This window comes from Alligator mississippiensis, chromosome 2, assembly GCF_030867095.1.
Source record: "Alligator mississippiensis isolate rAllMis1 chromosome 2, rAllMis1, whole genome shotgun sequence".
Classification (NCBI taxonomy): Eukaryota; Metazoa; Chordata; order Crocodylia; family Alligatoridae; genus Alligator; species Alligator mississippiensis.
In genome coordinates, this window is record NC_081825.1 from 285,713,199 (window position 1) to 285,738,919 (window position 25,721).

The 25,721-nt window shown below is 39.4% G+C and overlaps 1 protein-coding gene across 4 annotated transcripts in view; it reads right to left on the reverse strand.

The window, feature by feature from the left end:
- The window catches only part of CDC42BPB (CDC42 binding protein kinase beta), a 127,971-nt gene that overhangs the window by 28,878 nt on the left and 73,372 nt on the right, over window positions 1–25,721 (reverse strand). For all 4 annotated transcript variants that reach the window (XM_059723250.1, XM_006276254.4, XM_014596424.3 and 1 more), the window contains exons 6-21: window positions 20,213–20,306; window positions 19,145–19,345; window positions 16,556–16,804; window positions 14,897–14,976; window positions 13,657–13,823; window positions 13,436–13,555; window positions 11,459–11,592; window positions 9,794–10,036; window positions 8,492–8,602; window positions 8,000–8,244; window positions 7,722–7,827; window positions 6,912–7,036; window positions 4,765–4,870; window positions 2,885–3,033; window positions 2,460–2,554; window positions 2,281–2,360 (exon numbers count right to left, since the gene is read on the reverse strand). In XM_059723250.1, the coding sequence (XP_059579233.1) occupies window positions 2,281–2,360; window positions 2,460–2,554; window positions 2,885–3,033; window positions 4,765–4,870; window positions 6,912–7,036; window positions 7,722–7,827; window positions 8,000–8,244; window positions 8,492–8,602; window positions 9,794–10,036; window positions 11,459–11,592; window positions 13,436–13,555; window positions 13,657–13,823; window positions 14,897–14,976; window positions 16,556–16,804; window positions 19,145–19,345; window positions 20,213–20,306 (2,305 nt within the window). The remainder of the gene's footprint in view (window positions 1–2,280; window positions 2,361–2,459; window positions 2,555–2,884; window positions 3,034–4,764; window positions 4,871–6,911; window positions 7,037–7,721; window positions 7,828–7,999; window positions 8,245–8,491; window positions 8,603–9,793; window positions 10,037–11,458; window positions 11,593–13,435; window positions 13,556–13,656; window positions 13,824–14,896; window positions 14,977–16,555; window positions 16,805–19,144; window positions 19,346–20,212; window positions 20,307–25,721) is intronic.

A 25,721-nucleotide genomic window follows, 5' to 3' on the forward strand; every position in this document is an offset into this window, starting at 1 on the left:
TAGTGGCATACTGATGAATTTAAAATAAATAGCAAGTTAGATATCATTGTGTAAAATACAATGTTAACATGATAAAACAAGATTCATCTTTAGTACAAACATTGTCAAGATACCTTAAAATGGTCAGCCTGCAAAGAGGTTTAAAAAAAAAAAACTAAACTAGTTCTACTTAGTGAGTTAATTTGTATGAAAAGTTAAAGCACAAAAAATCCACTAGTTTTAGGATGTCATTTAAAAAATACAGGTCACAAATGCAGGAGGCAAAGCTATCACAACAAGAACTTACTTCTTCCCAAAAGGCTAGCAGAGAGGATGTAGATGAAGAAGAAACAGAATCCTTTGTTGTAACATGAGGGATAAAAATGATCACTGATCACCCACAAGACAACTTCAGGAGGTATATTAGTAGGCTAACTAAATAAAATGTTTACAAGGCAACCTGATATGTGCGTAAACTAAATTGGGATGAAGATCAAAGGGAAGTATATTGTCAGTGTACTTTAAAAAAAAGTTAACGAAAACTGCTGACTAGAATGTTCAGTATTCTACTCTGCAATTCATTAGGAAGTGATACTTAAACTTTCCTTCACATCTACACATTTACAGCAGTTTCTGATATGGGATTGTGGTTTAATCATATGCATTTAGTGTTCTATGTATTAGAGTTTTAAATATATTCTATTTCCTTTTTTAATAAAGTCAAACAGCAATTCAAACTTTATTCATACAAAGTGCTTTTAAATCTCATTTACTAAGTCAAGTCAAGTTTTGCTTTAAATCTTGCTTTTTAAAAGTACTGCATGTAACAAACATCACAGAACATCCCTGTGTTTTCTCCCTGGCAACAGCAACAACTTGAAAATAATATAGAAAGCATGGTATTTCTATGGCTCCTAAATACAAAATTTAGCTAGACAGCATGTTTTAACCCCACTGTATAACTACAACTCCATAAAATAAGGGGATTTTAGATTACAGTTTTATCTCTAGAGTGCTTATGATTTTCATTCTGAATAGTTTAAAAATGTTTAACAAAACATATTCAGAAACTCTTCAAGGATCAAGAGTTCATAAAGTAAGGAAAAGTGATTCACTGTTGTATAACAGCTGCCTCCTTAGGGGAAGTACAAAAACTTTACACACAAATGCCTGATTTGAGCCAGTTTGTACGACTGGATTTTCCAAAAATCAGTGGGTGTGTCAGGACAGCAACACGCCAGCAACAAATTCTGAAAACAGTGCATCTGGATTCTACCAACAGTGGGAGTCCTCTGTGTCTCTTTCCAGTATCTTCTATTATAACATCCCCATAGAGTTCAAAGCTGAGTCAATGATCTTATCTATTAGTCTAGACCAGGGGTGGGCAACTATTTGGGCTGGTGGGCCACTTAATGAGCTTTGGTGACCGGTGACCTCCTTCTCCCAATTCCTCCCTTCCAAGGGCTGCAACCAGTGCAGAAGCTTGAACCCCCCCACAGCTTTAGCACCCACTTTCCTCTCCCCATCTCCTGGAGTCCACCTGCCTGCAGCTTTGGCACTCCCCCACTCCACCCCTGTGCTGGGTCTGGACCCGGCAGCTGCTGGCCACATCCACAGCTGCCCAAATGTGGCCAGCAGCTTCCAGAGCTGGAGCTGCCACCTACCTGTGAACCAGATCCATTCACTTGGTGGGCTGGATCCAGTCCACAGGCCATATTTTGCCTATCTCTGGTTTAACCCCTTTTATGTCTTATGAATGCATTTCCTTGGGAAATGCAAAGCATTCTACTACTGCCTCATCAGCAGCTGTTTGTGATGTCCTTTCTTTTGTCTCAAAAGTCAGAGCTAATTAAGCAAAAAAAAATGCATTATTGAGTCAACAAAAGTTCCAAGCTAGACCAGGGGTGGCAACCCACGGTCTGTGCATGTGGGGCTTTAGCCACAGAAACTCTTGCCATGCTGTCTTGGAGAGAAGAGGCAGCAGTAGCCAGGTCCTAGCACTCAGCCTGAAACCTGAAAAGACTGCTGTCTGCTGAACCAGAATATTTCACATTCTGCCTTCTTTGTTTACACTGAAATAAAACTTCGGGAATATTTTCCTAAGTTATTGATAACTAAAGCTAAGCTATATGGCAATAACTGGAGAAGAGGATCCATAACTTGACTTCTCAGACTAGGTAATTTGCCTTTCATATTGTACTTCTGACAGATTCTAATTTACTAAATATTGTCCATGCATAACCTTTAGCTAATTCAAAACCCACAAGCCACTTTTTTGTAGTCAATTAGTTTAAAACTCACTCTAAAAGTCAGATCACGTGGAAGGGGTGAGGTGTTGAAATATTCAAATATTGAATCTTGGAAATCGGGAAGTTTGAGACCTGAAAAAAAATTAAAAAAACCCCAAAACCACATTAATTTTACTCAAAGAAAACACACTGTTTAATACTAAAATGATTTTATAACGTAAACTTAATTACCTGCATCAGTTCTGTACTTTTCTTCCAGTTTTTTCTTTAAGACTTCTATCTCTTCAAACAGCTCCCGATTTATTTTTTCAGATTCCTTCAATTTACTGAAACAGTAAAATGGAAATCTTTAACTTTGAAGAGCAAGAAATTAGGATTTTTAAAAAATGTTTTACTGGAAATCTCATTTTCTTTGAGCACTGGCAATACTTGCCCTGTTATTTAAGGCCGATTAATTCTCACCTTTACTTCACTATATCTTCATTTTTTTTTTACAGCTTAATTTAAACATTGCAATATTCACACTTTATATCATGATGAAATGTTCCTGGCATAACAGGTAAATTTAAATGTTTGTTATTTTAACAGGTAGTTGAGAGTAGCACACTAAAAGTAACAGCCTGTAACATATTCAAGCTGAACAAGTTATTTATTACCTCTCAAACGATATGTTTGCATCTTTAACCTTTCGTAGCTCTTCTTGAACTAGTTGCTTGGCACGTATTTCTGCATCAAGAGCAGACTGCAGTTCCAGCCTAGCTGACATATCCAGCTTCTGGCTGCGCCGCACTTTCCAAAGTGGATCCTGCAGGGGTAAGTTATGGAACATGAACATCAACTCTCAACATTTCGGTTCTATTCTGTTTGTAAGTACCAAAGGAGGATAAAATAAGACCTCCCCCGTTTTGTCCTTAAGATCTTTGCTTGAATCAAATATTAACCATTTCACTGTCATAAGTTTAAATTAATACAGTCGAATACAGACCACCAGTTAAAATGTGTAACAGTTTTCAGAAAAGCTAAGATTAAAAATAACTATCAGCTCCTGTGGGATGCTCCATCTGCCCCAGCATCACAAGCTTTCACGAGCTGCGCCTGGTACTTCAAGCTATATAGAAAAAAGATTTAAAGCTGTGTCTATGGGCCAAATCACTGATTCTCCGAATCAGCATCAAATCTTCACATTTGGATTCGGCTGAATTGAATCGGGGATAGTGATCTGAATCAACCAACTGAATTACTGTCCCCAATTTGGGCCGAATCCGAATCAAACATGGTCCATTTTGCACACCCCTAGCATGTATGTATCAATCCCAGGATATTTTTGTCCAAGGGCAAACACAGGCACAGTTTATCCAGGGACAAATGCAGCATCTGCTCCTAGGGTTCTAGAGGACATGCCTAAGTGTATACATGTGTATATACGTTTTTTTTTGTCTTACTCTGGATTATGAACTAAATTTAAGATACAGACTAGTTCTACACTTACTACCATAGAAATGGTGTTCTTTAGGACAGCAAAATTTGAGGTCTCCCGATCCCTAGGATTCTCAGACTTTCTAATGTGGACTATAACTGGGATGTTATCTTAGGGATGTCTCTCCACCCAGTTGCATTCTAATGGCAAATAGAACAATATGTTTTTTTGTTGGTTAAATAAAACTTAACAGCTGAAAACAGGGAAGAGAACACCAAATTATCATCCTGGTGTCAACAGCTCACCAGCAAGTAGCCAAGAGACTATAACTTGTTAGATGTTGACTGATTTCCTAAATATTGACTGAAATTTGTAACTGATAAATTAAAACAGAATTTGCTGGACCTATCCAATCAATCAATCTTGTATTGTTTATTGCCAACATGAAAAAAGCAGACAGTAGACAAAAAGAGAGTTGTCACCCTTCTTCAAACTGCCTTCTCTTGCTGTTGCAGTTACCTTAAGGCTGGACTGTCACTACTGCTGCAGTTATCTTAAGATTGGGTGCTCCTTCTCTGAACAGGGTTTTATAAACCCTGATGTGTCAACAGCAACAGACACATCTTGCTCTCATTATAGCCTAAATACATCACAATACACTTCTGAGGCAGGGTCTTTTTTGCTCTTCATTTGTTCAGTTCCTACTACAGAGGGCCTTGGTTCATAACTACTGCTCCTAGATATTACAAAAATGCCACCAGGTATTATTAACCACTTAACATCTGTCTGTGATGGTGCATTAAAATATTCTCTTTTGTTAACATTAAGTGTTTTTTGTTACTGATTTTTTGAGTCTGGTTTTAAGACACAGTTTACAATTATGCCAGATATTGGCAAGAAGCAAAATAAAGGATTTCACCACATTCTAACTGCATTGTTAAAATGGGCATCACAAAATGGTACAATTAGAAGCAAAGCACTGTCTATCATAAAGATCTCAGATTGTCAGTTCAGTATACTCTTTTTTGATAAATGAACATGGAAAAATTTGAAGCCAAAGAGTAAGTATTTTCAACCTCATGAATTAGAGCAATTTCTAACCACTTGCAGTTGACTTACTAATGTTCTTGATCCCAGACTGGAGCTTCGCAGCGATTCTAGTTCTTCTGTCATCTTGGAAGCCAACGCCTGAAGGTATCCACGGGCATCCTTCTCATCACTTACCCTGGTGTGCAATTACAAAGCAGTTACTTAAGCATGACCTTGTTTATAAGCTGGAAAAAATATAAGCTTTGATGAAACAAGCTCAAATATCATGAAACCCTTGGGAAAAGGCAAACAGGTTCCCAGAAGCTAAAAAGAGGGCTTTACCACATGTCAACTGTTCCACAGTAACCACCTCTATGCATATTCACAGCAGGCTATCATGGTTTAAGCTTCCACATACTGTGGGATAAACGTGTGCATGTAGGTAGTTATGGCCCCCTTTTTATAGCATGGTAAGTTGGCTGTACATCCCTATGCTAACTACCAATATCAAAAGAACAACAATATACTATTTAGGGATACAAGATAACTGGGGTTTGAAATTGTTCCTGGCTCAGGATTTGAGATGTTGTTTGCTTGTGCCTCCTTCGGGTCTTCCTTCCAGCTGTTTCTCCTGTTTCTGCATGTACCTTCAGTAAACTGACAACTTTCCCTCTAGCAGTCAACTGGAATGGCACCAAGTGGTAGCGCTACTGTATGGAGCCTGATCTGCTTATTCCTTGTACAGCTAAGAGCTCATTTCTATGGATCTTCTCCAGATCCTCTCCAGTGCTTAGAAGGGCAAATAAATACGCATTTTGGTAGCTGAAAGACTTGCAAAGTCAGCCCAGGGACATGAGACTTCTGGCTGAGAATTGCAAGTTTGCAGACATTGGTTTCAACTGTTCAGTCTCAGGTGAAGGAGGAATGTAAGCACACCTGTAATCAATATGTTTACGTGCACTGTGTGTGTCTGTTTTGCATTCTGGAAACGCTTACCTATGGCATATGAACTCAAACTAGGGGCAGGCAATTATTTCGGGCCGCTTACTGAGTTTTGGCAAGCCATCAAGGGCTGCATGACAGGCAGCCAGGGGCAGACAAATATTAATTTTCCAAATTTTTTAGGGGCCCTGCAGGCCGGATAGAATGGCCTGGTGGGCCACATTTGGCCCGTGGGCCGCATTTTGCCCACCCCTGCGATAAAGCATTAGTTATTTAAGCTAAGTACAGACAGTCAGAAAGTCCAAGTCTGAATCAATTCAATTTTTGCAAGTTAGTCTAAGCTGTACAGATTGAACTGATAAGCAAATGAACAAACATTCACTTCTGATTCCAGATATGCAGCCACATGCCTACAATGGCCTAGGCCAAAAACAGTGGGGGGGGGGGGGGGGAAGAGAGGCTGGAGCAGACAGCTTGGGCCAAGGCTAGCCTGCCCACCCTGCAAGGGGAGGGTTTCCAGGTAGGTTCAAATCATCCTGGGATGCTGGGGAACTGTGAGTTAACCTGAATTGGAGGGGATCTGGGACAAATTCAATAAACTGATTTAACCTAAATTAATTAAGTCTGATACTACATCCATCCAGGTTCACCTTAAACCAGTTCTGGCCATTCTGCAAGCAGTTTCTACGGACTGAACTTCTGTTGTGTTACAGATTTGAACCAGTTTCCAATCATTTATTTCAGTTTGTGTGTAACTTCTGTCCCAGCCTTAGAGATTGTTTGAGAAGAGGAGGCTGTCTGGGTATATAAATGTTCCTGGGAAACATAAATGTTGGGGGGGGGGGGGGGGGGGCACGTGCGCGCTGGGGCTAAGAGGAACTGAGCTTTCTGTAGGAGATGGAAGGCAGAACCCTTGAAAAGATTCTGCATCATATCCCAAGCTCTGAATATCCTTGCTGTTATCTCAAATGAATCACCCACAAATTCCAGAGCAGAACACACAAATTAATTATTAAAATAACTAACTGTAAAAAGTTTCTTGTAGCTAGGGCTAAACCCTCTCTATCTTGAAGTTAAAAGTATATAGCTCTAATTTGCTAAAAATCACAATTCAATGAAAATAGTCTTACTATCTGCTCTCTTGGAAACCAAAGGGCAAAACAGATCATTGGTAATTACAAATGTGTATTTTTTCCCTGATCTCGCAAGTGTAGAGAAGACTTGGTTGCACTTGAGAGTTCCATCTATATTTCAAAAATTGAAAGATGCTGTCTGGCTCTCTGACTCGCACATACCACTGAATAATTTCTGCAATCTGAGCTTCCCAGTGAGCAACCGACTCTTTCTTCGCTGCCAGGTCTTGGAGTTCATCTTCTAGCTGCCTGTTTTGTGCTGTTAATTTATCCACAAAGGAACAAAGCTGAAATGAAAAATGAGCAGTTTATACCTGAAATGTGTCATTTTCAGACTCATTTTGTTTGTGCAAATTTCATATACATAAACACTCTAGGCTATTAAAAGGTTCTGCCACATCACCCAAACATTTGGAAAACACTGTCAGATTCTACAAGCGCAACATCTAGGTACTGCATGTTCAGTTGCCACTTCTGATTAGGGAACTGAACAGGTGAAAAGAACAGAAAGAGACAAGGAAAGCATCAAGGACATTGTGTGAGATGCATATTTAATCTTCGGCAGCTAAGAAAATGGGAGGCTGTTGTGGTCACCTCCTCCTCCCCCTTTCTTTCCCCTCTAATTTTTTTTCCTGAGGGTCAGATGGAGAAGCAGGTAGCCCCAGTGAACTATTTTATACATGGTATTCCTCAGTTCAGCATTGGGGGGCCCAACTCCACATGTGGAAAAATAAAGAAAAAAATTGATTTGCCCAGTTCAACTATCATGGATCTGACCAGAACGACAAACAAAAAAGGCCCCTTTTTAAAGGATGCTTATGGTTTTTTCTATGCTCAGTGAGCATTAGGGAGAATTATCACAACAGAAGAATGAATCAGAAGCAAATGAAATCCAAGGAAAGAACAGAATACTAGTTTTCAAGAAGAGTACCCATAGTTGGCTTCAAATAATGCCTATACTAACGGAATTACCCTTTCATTTTCAGTTGTCAGCTTTTTGTTATCTTCTAAGAGCATGCCTCTTTCCCGGTCATATTTCTCTTTTATTGTTCCTACAGCCTCCTCCATCTCACTGTGCCTGAGGAAAAGGAAAAAAAGAGCAAGAATTTACAACCTGATGGATCACTGAGGCAGGAATGTCAAGGGTGTGGAAGGGAGAGTTAAGTGTCCCATACCTCACTGACTACCTATGAAATGCAAAAAATACCACACTACTTTCCTAAGCCAATTGGCTGAATTCAGATCCTCACCTCTCTCGCTTTGCTTTCTCCAGTTTATCTTTTAACATCATGATCTCTTTCTGAAGAGCTAGCTGATGGCTCTCTGAATCATGCACTTCCTTTTTCACGTTTTTTACTTCTAAGACATGAGATGCCTCTCTCCTGACTAGCTCCTCTTCATAAAATAAGATTTTCTTCTCAAGCTCCGACTTCATTTTGGAAAGCTCTTGTTGATGTTCTAATGTAGCTCCTGCTGCCCGGCCTCCTTGCTTCACCTGCAAAAACAAAAGAGCATAAATTATCAGGAAAAATATGACAAAATTCTTTTAGTGTTGAAAGAATAGTTATGATTTAAGGCAAACAGACAATAGGTAAGAGATTAATAGCCATAACAATACTGTTTAGGGGAAAATAGTTTGATAGAAGTGAGTATATTTAAGATTAGTAAGTTTTATACAAATACTCTCCTCAGAGAAAGGACATGCAAATATCACAGGTCTTGCATTTTAAAAATAACGTAACCTTTAATGTTTCAAGCTCATTTTCCAGCTGCTTGGAGAAGAGCTCACTGTGCTCACGGAGCTTGCGTTCTTTTGATGCTTCTGCTACAACTTCTTCAAGTTGAGCTTCCAGCTAGGAATAAAAAAAAATATCAGAAGTTGCTTCAAAGGCAAGCTAGGCATAACTATATCATTTCTTCTCCTCTCTTCTAAGACAGTTTTTGGGTCTTTGGAACCACCATTCATCCCTACTACCTTGCATAAGGTATTGAGTGATGAATTTGCAAAGACCAACACAGATTATGAAGGCCTAGAGGAAAGTGTCATGGATGAAAAAGCAGCAACATGTGGACACATTCTACATGCATAGGGCAAAAGAGAGAGCAGTCAACAACAATAGTAAGGCCCTTCGTGACCAATCTGTTTCTACTTCTCCTTTGTTAATGAGATGTTGAGCACTGCCACAGCTTGGCCCAGGATGCCAGTAACCACTGCACCTTTGTTAACTTTTCAAACAAGCATTGCCATGCTTTTTGTGAGACTGCCACCCTCGCTATGAAAAGAGTAACCAATAGTGTTTCAGCTGTTTCCTTGTATGGCCCCTCCTTTTCTGTAATCTCTCCTTGGGACATTCTCCATTTCTTTCATTTTATTCTCCATTTGTACGTATCCTGGTACAATGGGCTCCTAACCCATGATTATGGATTCCAGACACTATTTCAATAACCAATGAATAAAATGGTGGTGATGTAGTATCAAAGGATAAAAATACAGCATTTCTTTAACCTACAGCCACTATAAATACCTTAAAAAAAATGGCTAGCTAAAAAGGATAAGAAAAATAAACTCTGGTTTGCTTGCTTGTTTGTTGCCTGTCCAAACCACCTCTCCTGACAGCAACAGAAAGAAGAAAGTATTTACACGGAAGGAAATTAGCAGGGGTACTGGAAGCCCAAACTGCTCTCGCCTTTGATATATATTAGGATTTCAGTGCAACTGTATCTCTACATCTAAATTAACAAAACAGTTGATCAACTGAGTGTATAGCAAGAATATTTTTTACTGGATTACAAGTAATTAGAACTTCTAAAAAGAGAAGATATCTCACTCCTTGATACATTCCTAACATTTAGAGATGTGTTTAACATCTATTATGCAAACCGAAATATGATAATGGGCAAGAGGTGCCAGCCCAATTTATACAGCTTCACATAGATCCAGATTATAGTTAATGCTCCTGGCTTTTCTATTTTATTAATAAACATGATGCAACTCGAGAGTAAGCAGTGGCTGAAACATGCTATTAACTATTATGCCAAACTACCTCTTTTCTGGCTCTCTCAGATTTACGAATTTCCTGTCGCATAGAATCAATTTTCTGCATGATCACTTCCACCTCTTCCTCTTTATCACGAAGCTGTCGGGAGACCTTCTGTTTCTGAGAGCGCAAGTCTACCATCCTTTCATTGAGCTCTGAGAACTCCTGCATGGCTAGCTTTCTTTGCTGATGAGCATCCTTCAACTCTTTTGATTGTGCCTTTAATCTTTCTGAAGCTTCCACAAGTTGCTGGTAAAAGCAGGAAAAAAGTATTAAAAACTGCATTTTGCCTCTCCAAAGAAAAAGTGAACAGGATAAACCGACTTAAAAGTTCAACCACATTATGTAAACTTCCAAATAGCAGGTATACAAACTGCTGGTCCTAGTTGCAGTCAGATTTCAATGAAAAGAAACTAAAGAAAATCAAATCTCAGAATTAAACACCATACTGTTCTACATATAGTAATCCTCTGGGCTCAGCTTATTTATCCCATCTCTCTCATACAATATAAATATACAAATTATGGAAAAAATCATATGCAACTTGGCTAATTTGAACTATACACTTCTGCCATGTTTACTGAATTACAGTGCACTCACTAACCTACAAAGCAGATACTGAAGTCAAGAGTAGCGAAGCTGCTTAAATCTGCTACTCGCAAATAAGCTTTAACAATGGTTCAGAGAGAACTTGTTTACTAGAAACCACCTGTGAGGCCAAAAACTCATTTTATACAGTAGAAACTTTAGGCATGCTGGCCTGTAGATCATTTCTGATGAACAAATACAGCTACACAACCTTGACGATGCTCAGTATTAGTCATCTGACAACATATTGATTTTTGACATGTCTGTGAAAATACAAAGTCACTTCAGTAATTTTGTGAAGCGCTTAAGTTTAAGATAACAAAAGCTTGACTATTTATGGGTTAAGTATAAATATTAAGACATTCAGCTTCATTTAGAAAATTTGGAAGTTTTCAATTATAGGGATATAATATACTTAATATTGTATATTAAGTCTAGTCAACTATTTAAAACACTTTAAGAATGCTTATTCTATTGTTCCTTTATCAAAAAAGGGAAATTTGTTACAAAAAATAAGGAGGTTCAGTAACGAATGGTTATTAAGCTCAGTTAATTGGATTAAATGTTTTGTATATATACATTTTATTATGTTTGGAATTCACTTACCAGTCACAGATTTGTAAAACAGTGAAACGATCTGCTTTAGGAAGTGTTCTGCACCCGCCCATAATTTTATATTTCTGGAAAAGTAGTCTGCATTAGCTTTGTAATTACACTATTGGCCAGGGCAGACTGGTCTCTCATTACATGGGTTTCTAACTTACTGTCATCAAAAGAGGCTATGAATGCACCAAAAAAAGAAGAATGGACTAATGTGTTTAATACTAACAAAGAGCAGAGGTTTTTCTTAATTACATGAATGCCAACCAATGGACAATACAGAATACACATCTCCTTGGAGCTAGTATCCACCCTGCCACTCTATTATTTATCAAATGAATGGATGCATTAATGTACCAACATATTGAAGAGAACAAAGAAAGTACTGGTTTCAAACATTAATGTCATGCTCTTTTCTAGATAGTTCCATTCCTGAGTCATTTTAAGTAACCAGGGTGAAAGGTATACACTTAGGACCATTACCTTATGAAGGTCCTCCTTCTCCTGTCTTTGTATTCTGCACTGCTTTTCAAGTCCTTTTACTCTGTGTATGGAGTCTTCATGTTCTTGGCGAAGTGCCACTGCATCTGCAAGCTGCCTTTCTAGCTTACTGGAATCTGTACAGAAATTAAAACTAAAGTTTGATTGCTCCCAAATTTGCACCAACAGCATGGGTAGCAATGCTACTTGATCATCCTATTGTAAATCTTTTAACCATAGCACCTGAGCAGCACAAGTTTGAATACATAAGCCCTCCAATGCAAGATAGAGGCTTATTTCAGCAAGAGTGAGAAAATAATTTTCCTTTTTTTTTTTTGGCAAACTATATTTGGTCAGAGCTGAAATGTTTCATAGAAGATCTGAAGCTGGGGGCCCAAAGGAGTTCTCATCACGTCTTGGCTCTGATGGCACTAGCCTGAGATATGGAAAATGTAGGTTCAAGTCCCAGCCTGTCTGATTCAGGGGGATCAAAGTGATCTGGGATTGAAAGACTCTAATCTACAACACAGAACAGGGATTTCACCTCTATTTTCCACAGGGCAGGCCACTGCCTTCATCATCCACATTCTAATGTTTGCATGCACTTTCAAATAAAAAAATCAAACTTCAAACTAAGCAGTCATCATTTCAATCCAATTCCTTTTTTTCTGGGTTTGTGCCACACCCACTAGACCATCATTCCTTTCAAGACATTATTTGGGTAGGCCATTAGCAGGCAGAATTAATTTTTGGGGCACTATCTGGGGAATCTGTCCTCTTACATATTCCTTCATATTAAACTTATCTGTCCTTATAATGTATCTGGTATTTGCTGTAAGCTACACTAAACCTCTTCGGGGGAGAGCTGCACAAAAATTCTGCTAAGTAAAAGACCCTCATACTTCACAGCCATGTACACACAGGGTACCATGCGCCAACTAGAAGGGCAAAGCAAGTTCTGAAAGAACAACATTTAGAGATGGTCATAGATATTTTACTTCAATGTTGTGGAACAAGAGGAAGGCTTAGTTCTGACTATGATAAGGACATCTCCATGAATTATTTGCTTTACATGAAGGAAAGTCAAGAGGATAGAAAATTTATGCTAACTGATTGTGTGCTAAATTAACAAGGACACAAATCCCCAGTGCCTGAAGGAGGAAAAAAAAAAGAAAGAAAGAGTTGAGGCTTATGCAAAGAGGATGATGACAGGTTGATGTCTGTTGTTATTTGCAAGTGATACACAAAAACAAATTTGCACCTGTGGCTTCCTTTCACCTATAGTAAAAGGTGGTGTGTGAAGCTCTGCATAATAAAGTGTTCTTAATACTACAAGGTAGAAAGTTTAGTTCACTACTACTTAGTGAAAAGCTGCTCATACCCTCTTAGGGTTTTTAAAATCTGATTTCATGTTTTCTGGAAGGTGTTTACATGTACAAATGCAAACATGGTGGTCAAACTGCAGTCTTACTTTTCAGGCAAGACTGGAATAATTGCATTCCTTTCTTTGACACAGCTCAATGAAATTGTAGAGAGTTACTTCACATTTATGATGAAGGATCAAATCAATTAGTTTCAATGTTTCCCTCAGCTGTAACTATGGCCAGAAAAAAACAAGTACTAAGAGAAGCAAGATCAAGAGAAGAGGCTGTCCTAGGGTTTTTATGGAAAGGATATAGTCAGAAAATGTCCTATTGAATGTATTTAGCCAATTTTTGTATTCTTGACTCCCCAGGGGAGTATCTACCAATCAGGCTAAGGAAGTTAAGGGGAAAGATAAGCAATTATTCAAAACACTAAAATGCTGCTTAACAGTAAGCAAGCCATAAAATATTTTTTCTTTGCTTTTGTGTTCATGAAGACTTTTTTCCTACTTGCTCTGAATAAAATGCATATTGATAAACCCAGCATTCTGGCTACTAAGACTAATTACTTGTATGATTCAAGCCAGAACGTTTGGCCTGGCTGGCAAGTACTTACCTGCTATTTTGTTCTTCAAGCGCTCAATTTCTTCATTTAACTTTTTGATTTCTTTATCACAGTTTGCATGTACTGTAACACGAGCTGGAGTATGAAGGGACTGCACAGTTTGTGTAGATTCTTAAGTTGAGGAAGAAAAAAAACCCATCAGGCAAACTACATGCATTCTGCTGCTTCCTCATAACCTGAACCATACATCCCAGCTACTTTATGTAACCAACCTTGCAGTTTTCTGTTCAAATCCTGTTTCTCTTGCTCCAGTTTTCGTATCCTCTTTTCATAAGCTTCTATTTGCGAGCTGCTCTCTAAGTCGCGTTGCACATCTTTATCTTTGGTTACCGCACTGGACTGCATTACACTTCTTAATGAGCCTCTGTCAGATAAACAGCTGCAAACAAAACATAAGTTATTTTCAGTGAGTACTTGCAACAACCTGTAGCAGTTCCTTGTATTTTTTTGTTGAATTCTACATCTGAAATGACTGAGCAATGCTTATTATCTCAGTGTAACTACCAAGGTTATGAAAAAGTACACAAGTCACCTTGTAGTTGGGAGCCTGCATCATGTTGAAAAGAGCCTAATTCAAATTGTTTAAGTGATCTAGCTACTTTTGAAAAGTTAACCCAATCGCAGCTTATCATTCTTAGCACTAAAATGCTTCAAAATATCTACTGCTAAAATGCAACAAACAAGAAATGCCAACAAGCTTGTGGCTGTTCAGAAAAACTCCATTAGGACAGAATTACTACCCATTTACAACTGTACATCAAGAGCTCCTACACAGATTTTAATATGATCAGAACAAGCTATGTAAAACAGAAGCTTGAAGTGATCTAAATACTTTCCACTCATCTGCAAATATCCCTTTGGTTTTCTTTAATGAAAATACAGCTAATAACTACAAAACAATATTCATGTTCCTCTTCTTTAGCTTCACACTTTTAAAAGGGCTATCAAGCCAAAAATGCCCCATAAAAAGTGTTTTCTGTGTTCATTTGAAATTGAATTGGATTTTACCAAGCAATAAATTAATCTGCTGGTTAACATGTATGAGCAGTAAATTGTGTTTGCTTTTTTTAAAGAATAGTGAAATAAGTTATTATCAAATGTGACAGTACCTATAAACATATTATTTCGTTTGTTTCTCAGTATGCACTATATTCTTGTATTCTTTTGCCATCTCTGTAGCTGGTATATACTATTGCTACATATGTTTGTACAACTATACAAGTACCCCAAAATGAAAAATGTGCCACTGTCTTAGTTTATTTCAAGTACATGGAAAGAAACTAAATGTAAGCACTTAATACCTGTAAGTTAAAAAGCCCAAAAGTTTAAATATACTTTAAGAACAGCTATTTATCCACAGCCAGGTGGGCTTTTAGAGTGCATGTGAAAAAATAAACTTTGAGTTAGCCCCACTTCAGCCATGCATTTAACAAAGAACTTCCTTTTGCCTACCTGTCAGTTGTGTATGTAAACCCCACAAAGGGTAAATGTAATCCAGAGAACCCAGTATGAGAAGTTGGTGGCACCACTTCCTGCATAAAAAAGAACAGGTTTGAAAACCAAGAAAACAACAGACAAATGCTTTTGTTTGTGCCTTCACGGTCAGAGTAAGGATGGTCTGCAGAGTTTGTCTACTGATAGTTTCAGAAGAGTTAAGTGCAATAATTCCTTGTTTAATCTCCTGAGAACAATGTAACAAATATATAAAAAAGCCTCTTGTTATCCAAAACTTAATTTAGAAGACACAATTTGTTTTGATGCGTCTAAAATGTAATGCAATGATAAGTTTTGTTTTGATTTTTAAAGCCCACCATTATCATTAAAAGCAATGGGACACTAAACCGAATGACTGTAATAGTGCTTCCATCCTAGGTGTTGTAATAGGCAACCAATTAAAGCACAAATCCAGAACTCTCAATTTAATCACTGCATACTTTGCCAAGACAAGCTCAGGCACATGCCATGTACTTCCCTCTGCTCTTCCTAAGAAATTCATTCTTATAAGCTAATAGGAGACTGAAAATGTGGGAAGAAAGGAATTCCTATGCTAAGTTCCCCAGAACTTAAGTTGAAAGGACCACTGCAGCATGCTTTCAGGAGATTCAGATGCTGTGACTACAGCTGCATAGAGGACAGGAATTGTTTTGTGAAAGGTTCTGATGTTTAGATTCGATCCAAATTTACATGCAAACCAAAAAGTATGGAGATTTTCATGCAGGAAAAATTCTAAAAAATTGTTTGTTCTTTCGGTAGAAAAATTTACATTGAGATGCCTGAACAGACATTCAGATGCCGAGCCCCTGAAGTGCAGAGAGCCTGCCAGTGCTAACACTGTGTAGCCAGGGGGCCTCTGTGCACATATCTCAGTGTGCCCTGCAGACTTCCTCAGTCTGCCTCCAGACAGAATGGCAGCAGTGCACAGGGCAGCCCTGACTGGCTGGTGCAAACTGCTCAGAGTCAGCCTGTATCTCCCTGCAGCACAATGCGGATTGTGAAGGGGGCATGTTCTGTTCCCTGCTCAGCTGGAGCAGCAGAGTCCAGTGAATAACACAATATCTTCTTAGGGGGAGGGGGGCAGGAAGGGGAGGGAAAAGGATGAGAGGGAGTAAAGTACTCCGGGAGCAGTGTGTCGTGGCTTCTTTCAGATGAGAATGTGTACAGACAGACATTTTCTCTTCCAGGAGAAACTCTCCTGGGAGTGATTTTACTGTCCCTGGTTGCTTCCAGGTTTTTTTTTCCTGGAGCAGGCATTTTGCTGTGGGAGAAAAATTCTGAACATCTGCACACTTGTGACTTCTACTGGGAGAGCAGACTCTCAGGAGAAACTGAAAGCCTGTATATGGTCTCAGAAGGAACAACACAGTCTAACAAAATGTGAATTTACTGAAGTTTCTCTGATCAGCTCTACTTGTAACTATCAACTCAAGGCCTCCAGAACAGTTTTAAGGGACTCAGTGTTCAGGGATGGATTCCTTTACCCATTATATGATGTGATCAAACAGTAAGGTTTAATATCCTAGCTTTATTTTTCACATACTTAATCAAATGTCATATTTTAACAACTCAGTTTATTACAAACAAACTAGAAACAAGTTTAAATAAGAAACTCACTGGATTCCTTAACACATCATCATCTACATCGAAGTTGGATGTGTCAGAAGGACTGCTAACTTCTGGAATATAAGGTGCTTCTAGGTTCCGGATATTATCCCAATTGAGTCCCACAAAAAACGCATGCGACTTGAAATCCTCAATTCCATTCTGTCCTAGTCTACGTTCCCGACTGCAGATAAGCCGCTGAATAAGGTCTTTTGCTTCTTCAGACACATCTGTAACATGGGATGGAAACTGAAATCGTTCCTAGGAAAAATAAAACAAACATTTTGAGAATTTTATATTAGATAATTAAGTAAAGAAAAAAAGATTTTTAAAAAACATGATTTAATAAAGAAAGTACTAGATAAGAGAAATTGAACTAGAAATGAACAGTCACAGTTATTCCTTTCAAGTCTTGTGAGCAGCAGACGTATTTGATTGGATCAATTTAAACAGAGTGGCTGTTGATTTTAAAATGCTAGCTAACTAATAATAAATACTACCTGTTTCTCCTGTTTTATATCTTCATCAATTAGTTTTAATATATTACCTGAAGCTTTAAAGAAAGGAAACTTAAAAAAAGTTTTTTCTGATTCTGTATGGTATACATCAGTAGGATATAAGGAGTTGAGACCAGATTCCTATCAGTAGATGCATTAACTGGTTGAGGATCAGCCCCTTTATGTTTCTACTGGATGCAAAAACATGCTTACTAGTCTTCAGGTCAGTGGAGAGATCAAGTTCCTAGAACTGTATCTGTCTAACTTACTCCAACTGCGTAAACATTTTCGATTTTGTGATATTTAAATTATGACCCCCCCATTAAAAAAACCAACAAAACAAACCTTCAATGACCCCCCTCCACAATATCCTATACTGTGCATCATGCAATATTTTATGGTTCTACAAAGTTTAAGGCATCTTATATGCAGATAACAGGTGACTTCATAACAGCAATATTTTTTCAAAGAGTTTCACTTTGAAATGTGATATGCTAATAATTAAAATCTTTGAAGGTATTAATACGGATTCAGATCTTTCAGATTTTAATTTAAACTGGCTTCACTTAGATAATTTTTGCTATTGAGATGGGTAGGAAAGTGAAGTTACTCAAAAGCCAAAGTTCAGCATTGAGATCTTTAAGTCAAGTTTTATTTGCTTTGCATATTATTTGCCAAAAAAATCTCACCGAAGATATTTTTGGTTCTGAAATACATTAACAAAAGTACTTAAACAGTAGGTCATATCATTCAGAAGTACTTCTGTCAAGAAATATTTTAGTTTCTTTGACATCAGTATAAAATACATGCTAGGTCTTCAAGTAATGTTTTTTTCACTACTGTAATCAACTGCATTAGGCAGATTAAAATATGCTATCATAGGCGACAACCTCATGCAATACAAGCTAACTATTTACAATTAACATGTGAAGTTACTAAACATGAAGGAAAGTATTTTTCAATCTTTGGCTATATTTATGTACTTGAAACTCCTTTGCAAACAGGTGAGCTTATTGTTCTATGTACAGTCATCCTTTTGCCCCAAATCAGAAGGTGATATTGTAGAACTAAAGCTATCAGAGGAATACAAGACTCAGCTGGACTTAACCAAACAGATTTCAAGCTGAGATTTCCATCTGAAAATAAAAGTCTTATTTGTTTTGTTGATAAATGTGTCATCAAAACCAACAAGACAAGTGAAACTACAAAGGCAGCTTATGGTGTGGACATGACAAAAATCTAAAACAAAACAAATCAGATGACTCCCTCAAGTCAGTCAGGATATGGCACCTTCCAAAAAAAATATGCTCAACAGTAATGTTTTAAAAACAAATTAAAAGTACACTCATTGGCTATATCCATCAAGGATAATATCTATTCTTTTTGCCTCAGTTATGAAGACAGTATATTTATGCTCTAGAACATGTAAGTCATGAGTGTCCTTATGCCATCTAACTCTGAGAGAGTATTGTTATTAAAACCATGCTAACTGTGCCAGCTTGGAACTTACAGATTACCTTGTATATATCTACCCAAGATGCATCGTCTTCTACATACCGTCTTCAAAAGGACATCAGCAGAAAGTTTAGCCTCACACTGCTGCTTAAAATGCAACTAGCTCACAAATAAAAAATTCCCTATCAATTCTGCATTTTTACACTGGCCAAAAATCATATCCCTAATGAAACTCGAGTGAACACTGCTTGTTTCTCTTACTTCCTTATTTGCCCTGATTATCTATGTACAGCTGTGTAAATAACATCTTGCTTAACTGTTCTTACAGAGCATGGCGGAAACTTTTTATAGTGTGCCCTACAAACAAGGTGACTGCCTTCAGAAAGAGAATGAACTTTTTGTTCCATGACCATTCTCAAACATGGAAAGCCATATTTTTCCATTTCCACAAATGCAGAAAAATTAATCAATTCTTAAAGACAAAAACTAATAACATCTACAAAATTTAATGTTAATTTTTTAATCAGAAACATTTTATGGAATAACAAAATTGGTATCACTCAAAAACCCTGTTTTCTTTGGTGGGTACTTGTGTCTGCAAAAATGATACAATTTTATTGACTACGTATGTCTTGATTGTATTACTTACTTCATGATTCATAATCTTCCCATAGGTTTCCACTAAGGATTCAGCATAAAAGGGAGTTTCTCCATACAGCATTTCATACATGCAGACACCTAAAGACCACCAGTCACATTCTGGTCCATATTTGCCCATCCCATCCTCCATCGCTTGCAGTATCTCTGGGGAGATGTAGTCAGGTGTACCCACTGCCACTGAAGACTGTACCTTAAAAATACAAAATACAAATTTTGTCAATGGATAATTTGAATTATTTTGCCATGAGTAATCCATAGGGTACATAATACACCAAAGAACTTGTGCTAAATGACAGAGGGGAATTATATAGCATTTGTAATAGTGATACTCAGTTTTCAGTGTACAAGACTGCCAATTGCAATACCAGTTTCCTTTGCTTAGAGGTTCTCACACGGATTACCATAGGTTGAAGCAACAGAGGGGCCGAATAGACACCTGGGTTCTGACTTGGTGTAAAACAGCTCTGACAGGTCCAGAGTTACTAGTTCTGAGCTACAGGATTGCTGGAGATCTGTGTAGTTCAACTTCTAGATGGTGCCCAGCCTGATTAACATCCATGGCTCCATCTGGATTGCTGTTTCAAGCTGGTGACAACCTTGGCCATTAAAACAGACTGACTCACAGCTGGGGAGCCTCCAAATCTTTTGACTGTATCAGCAGGGGACACCTCTTGAATCCTTTTTCTCTGCTCTCCCAGTTTAGTTAACATAGAAAATTATGCAAGAAGGCAATCAGTATGGAATCCCTAAAGCCTGTCATCAGATTCATTGGCCAGAATCACAAATGTCCATACCTCTCTTTTTCAAATAGTCCACAGGTATTCAATTTCTTATAAATGGTAATAGAGGGACAGAACAAAGGATAGCTGAGTACATCTAATGTACAGTACATATACTTTAAAAGCAATCTTTAAAATATAAAATACATTCTAAATTCATATTAAAATGTACACATTTTGAAGATATCCCTTTACCGCTCTATTATAAGGTTTAAGAACTCTCTCATATACATCTAAAACCCACTAAGTAATACCCAGCTCAGATATGTTTTACATACAGTGCCATCTTCACTCATCTTCAAACAGGATCCAAAGTCTGCCAGCCGTATATGACCATTCATGTCCAAAAGAACATTGTCAGGCTTTATGTCCCTATACATGAAAAGAAATTAAAGTGTTTTGATACACTACAAAACTTTAAATCAAAATTCTTATTTATACATTTGTGCTGCTGACAAGATACCCGTACAAATTAACAGAGTAAACAGAATCACCTGTTCGCAGAACATTTACTTGCTTTATGTATGGGGTGTGTAGTAACACACACAGAGGAGGTTAATACCATTCCTCTACTGTCTAGCACTTAATTCTTCAACACAGCAAAGTCAAACCCTGAACAGTTGGTAACTGAACTTAATTATGGTAAATACTGTCAATACATAAAATTGAAGATTGATGAGGTGCTTCATTAACACTGTTTCAAGAGACTATAGGTAGTCTCATCATACAGCTGAAAGGGAAGTGTTGGCATTTTTCCAAGTACTCTAACCAATTTCAATTTTTCTCTGGTTCTCTAAATTCTCTTACCATTTTAACTGAAGACTAGCCTTCATTTCTCATCCTAAGGATATCATAAGGACATCATAAAAGCTGCCAAAAATGTTTACTACTGAGAAAATGTTATTCCATATCATCTCACAATCTATCATGCTTTCTTCAGGCACTTTATGGTTGCTCATTTTCTCATCAGGTAGGAATATTAGCAACAAGACTGACTATGGCATCAAGGGAGTTCAGTAAAGACAGTTTTGAAACTTAGTGAGTAAAACAGGCTGAAACTGTCTATAGTAAGGCTTTTACCAATGTATTCTAAGGACGAATGAGCCAAAAAACTGAGATGGAACATATACAAGTTGGTGACATGGAAATGGAGGGAGAGGGGAGGTGTGGTTAAGGGGGAAAAGAAAAGAATTCTGCAGGAAAAAGGGCATCCAGACTTGCATTGCTTTCCTCCCTTTCTCTGACCACTAAAATTCTGGGTCAGTTTTACAATATGCTTAGAAGATTCTTGGATATGTAATGGGACTTATTATGTTAATCAAACGTAAAAATATACATTTTAAATATATTCTGCATTGCCATGTATAATGGAAACTACATATTGATTAAAAAAAAGTGATCACTGATTTAAAAAAAAAAAAAAGTGATTGTTGATTAAAAGCAGCTTTACTGCTGTACATTATTTCCACTGGCATTCCAAGGCTTAACATCAAATTTAAACTACAATATCTCAGTGAACAAAAGCCGCTGAATTTTCCTGTGGATGGCCCTTAAAAAGGATAAGGAGAATTTACTAGCAGGGAACACTGGAAGATGGGGCAGGGTAGAGGGTCCTTCCTGCTGCTGCCACTGAGCCCAGCTCCATGTGGAGCACAGCTGGAGCATGCAGGAGTGGTTCTGGAGCCCCTTGGCTTCCCTGGGCAGCCAGGAAGGGTGAGGGAGGGAGGGAGGGAGGAGAGGTGATATGCTGCTGAGCATGGAGGGGAGGGAAGAGGGGAAATTCTTATTTGCTTTGGGAACTGTAAAAAAGTCCCTGGGTGCTTCCCCTCTGTAGTCATTGACTGAAAGGGGGGTGCATGCATGCCACTGCACCCCCTCCAGATCTATTCCTGTCTCTGAAACACTCTGTTAGGCACTTGCATGCATTGCATCCACTTTTTAATTATCTAGTTCCATAGCATGCCATGCTCTGCAGTCTTATATTAACCCAATTAATGTCATTTGGTCAAAAACAATGAAACTGGTGTTCACGTGTACAATGCCACGTCCCTATATAGTTCCAGTTTACTCTTGCTAACTTGCATACGCATTTTTTACGAAAAACAAGTCTGCCCCTTCATTTGCCAGCCAAGAGGAGTTAGTAGTATAAAAACTCATTACTGCAATTTCATGATAAAAACGCTACAGTTTATTAGACAAAGTTCTGAAACTAACTCGCAATTGTCAAGCTAAATCAAGCACCTTAAGCAAGTTATTTTATCAAGCACTAATATAGTAAGCCATGTTTGCTAGCTCTGAAAATTAGATCATCTATCAAGGCCTCCCAGTCAGCTGTATGAATTAGTAATGCTCTATTTGCACATTTGGGTCTAAGTAATTATATAGCCTATAGTATAAATTTCAACCTGACATACATTACATAAAACTGTAATTTATGCTGCATGAGTGGGTGTCACCAAGCCTAACTGTACTCCAAAGAGCGGAGCAGAAAGCCTACGGGTGCTATGAACAGGGACACTTTTTTTTTTAAATCGCTAAGGTGAACAGGCTCAGACTAGATAATTAAAAAAAAAATGAGCTTAATATCTGGAAAACATGGCTGACAGACAGCTCTGGGGACTGGAGTGCTCTAATGGCAGGAAACAGAGCACCTTGGGAGCAACAAGTAATAGCCTGTAGACAGCAAAGAGATGGGTTCCAGGAACACACATCACCAAATACCAGGAGAGTAGCTCAACTTGTTTAGTTTTTTTTTTTCAGACTCTGATTCAGAGCCCTTAAATATGTGTTTAATTTCAAAGTATGTGTTTGTACTTAGTTTTTCTTAAATATAAGTTAAGCACAAGCTGAAGTGTTTTGTTCACTGGGTTCCCAATCCTTGGTTCCTCTGTTTAAACTGCAGACAGGGCGTCAATTGAGTTGGTTGTATGTCAGGCAAATACCAGTCTACCAGGAAGAGAAGAACTCATTTGCAGAGACTAAACGATCAAAAGGCAGCAGCTTTCAGATGTGACCAACCCAGGCTTGCTCTGGGTACGTGATCTAGGGGCAAGAGGTTTCTGTTCCCATTCTTAAACTATCCAGTTGCCTCCAAACTCATCGTATACCTTTATATTCCAACTACTGAGAAGTTAATTATTTTCTTCCTAAAATTGTTCTTGCTGTAAATCCTACAGGACCCTTGAAAATCAAGGAAGTTACCATATTTAAAATCTTCTGTCTGCCCCCATATAATATATACTTTAGATCTTTATATGTTTGTTCTCAAGCACAGAGAAAACTCAGGCAACCTGAATGATAAGAGAGCATAGCATAGATTCTCTCCATTTCCACTCATATGGCTTCTTTTGAGCTTTCACTAGTAACACTGGTGACTGTTATTTCTGGAGAATTAGCAAGTGGTTGATGGGCTGACATTATAGCATAACAGTAATGCTTAAAATGCACGTGGTGGAGAGAGTTCAAGAGTACAGTACCATGCATTAGAACTCTTCAGATTCTTTCCTATCACCAGCTACTATTTATCTAGTGCTTTTTATCTATAAATCTCAAAACGCTGTATAAAGGAGCTTAGTATCAGTGCTGCCTCTAAGCTGTGTGGTGTGTGTGGCCGCGCAGGCGTGCCTGGCAGCGCGGCATGAGCGCACCTGCGTGGCCAAGCAGGCCATGCAGCTTAGAGGGAATGCTGCTCAGTATCATTATCCCCAATTCATACACAGGGAAACAGTGAAGCATGAGAGCTTACCCAAGGTTTGCCCTACAGATCAATGCCAGTGACTGGAAAATAAGATCTCCCAAGATCCAGGTCTTTTATATTTCTGTGACCAACTACCTTTCTACCCTCTGACAACTGAAAAAGAGACACTGCAGCCTCAAACACTTCATAAACTAAATTGTGTGTGTGTACACAAGACTCAAAGTACACAAGATGCCAAATATTTCCAAAACTTTCCTGTACTAATGTGTTTGCTTTTTAATTATGGACATTCATCTGTGAAGTATGAAAAGCAGGCTTCCAGGGAAATTCTCATGTGATCAGGATTCTTACTGCACTGAACAAAACATTTATCGCACACCTCTTCCGTACACTCCTGTTTACCAAAGGTTTTTTTGGAACTCATATTTCTAGGGGTAACCCAACAATAAGGAAGTGTACAAAGTGTACTTTAGCTTCCTGACTAATTTCCTCTCTCACTCTGAGAGGAAGGAAAGTTATTTTCTTAACTGTTTCAGAACGTGAACTAAACTGATATTCTAACTTAATTGCTACATAGGTATAAGTCAATGAAACATGTACCTGTTCCATTCCTGTGTGCAAAAAACAGAAAAGTCAGCAATATTGTAGCAAACATTTACTAGTTGGTATAGAGTGGCCAGCTTTTTTGGCAGACATGCCACAAATTAACCCTGCACCCTCCCCAAGTGCAACTCTGAGCCCCTTCCCCTGCCCAACTGGCTTCTCTGCTTTCTGCTTTCTGCCCTGTGCTGCCTGCCTGATTACTGCTCTGCTTTCCTACCCTATCTACTGCTGTGCTGCCTGACCCCTTCCCAGTCTGCTGTGTGCCACACAAGCTGCCCATATCATCTGTGGTGCACAGGTTGCAGGTTGGCCACCCTGATATAGATAAAGCAGACAGACAAATACACACAACAGAGTAAATAAAGAGGTCTAGTGTAGATTTTTCCCCTTGCATTATAGACATACCAAGCTTATTCAGCAAGTCCCATCTTAAATGCTTTGAAAATTTTGCTCGAGTTTTCTAGCTGGCTTCAAGCAAGGCCTAGAGCAGGGGTGGGTAACCTCCAGCACATGTGCCAAGCATGGCACACGAGGCCATTTTGCTCAGCACACCACAGCCAGCCCTGGCTCTTGGTAGCTGCTGCCAGCAATGGAGTCTGGGTGGCTCCCAGCAGGGCTTGCAGCCTCCCAGCTGCCTGCTGGGAGCAGCCTGGGTTCCCGGCTGGCAGCAGCTACCCAGAGCTGGGGCCGGCTGCAGCCATGAGGCTCCAAACAGCTGTGCTGGGCATCAGCTCTGCACTGGCGCATGCAGGTGTGGGGGAGGGGCCAGAGGCAGCGCAGCCCCAGTCTCTCCCCGCTCCTGGCACAGAGCTGAAGGCAGGCTTCCGGAGCCCGGTGCAGCCATTTGCAGCCTACCTGCAGCTGGCTGCAAACAGCTGCACCGGGCTCCACAGCTCCGGCATCAGCTCCGTGCTGGCGGTGACTGCACGGGCACCTCGGGGAAGACAGCAGGGCAGCGCAGCCTGCCCCAAGGTGCCCATGCAGTCGCCATCAGCACAGAGCACAGAGCTGATGCCAGAGCTGTGGAGCCCAGTGCAGCTGTTTGCAGCCTGCCTGCTGCTTGCTGCAGCTGCCCAGAGCTGGCTGCAAACAGCTGCGCCAGGCTCCAGAAGCCTGCCATCATCTCTGTGCTGGGAGTGGGGGAGAGACCGGGGCTGTGCTGCCTGTGGTTCCTCCCCCACTGCCCACTCCGAGGCTCATGTGCACGCACTGGTGTGGAGCTGATGCTGGAGCCCGAAACAACTGTTTGGAGCCTCCTGGCTGCAGCTGGCTCCGGCTCTGGGTAGCTGCTGCCAGCCAGGAGCCCGGGCTGCTCCCAGCAGGCAGCTGGGATGCTGCAAGCCCTGCGGGGAGCAGCCTGGGTTCCAGCAGTTACCCAGAGCCAAAGTGAAACAAGGTGGGGGAGCTGCTGGCAGCCATAGAGCCCGGGCTGGGTGGCAGGGGCTTTGGGTGGGGGGCAAGGGGCAGCAGGGCATCCTGCTATGTAC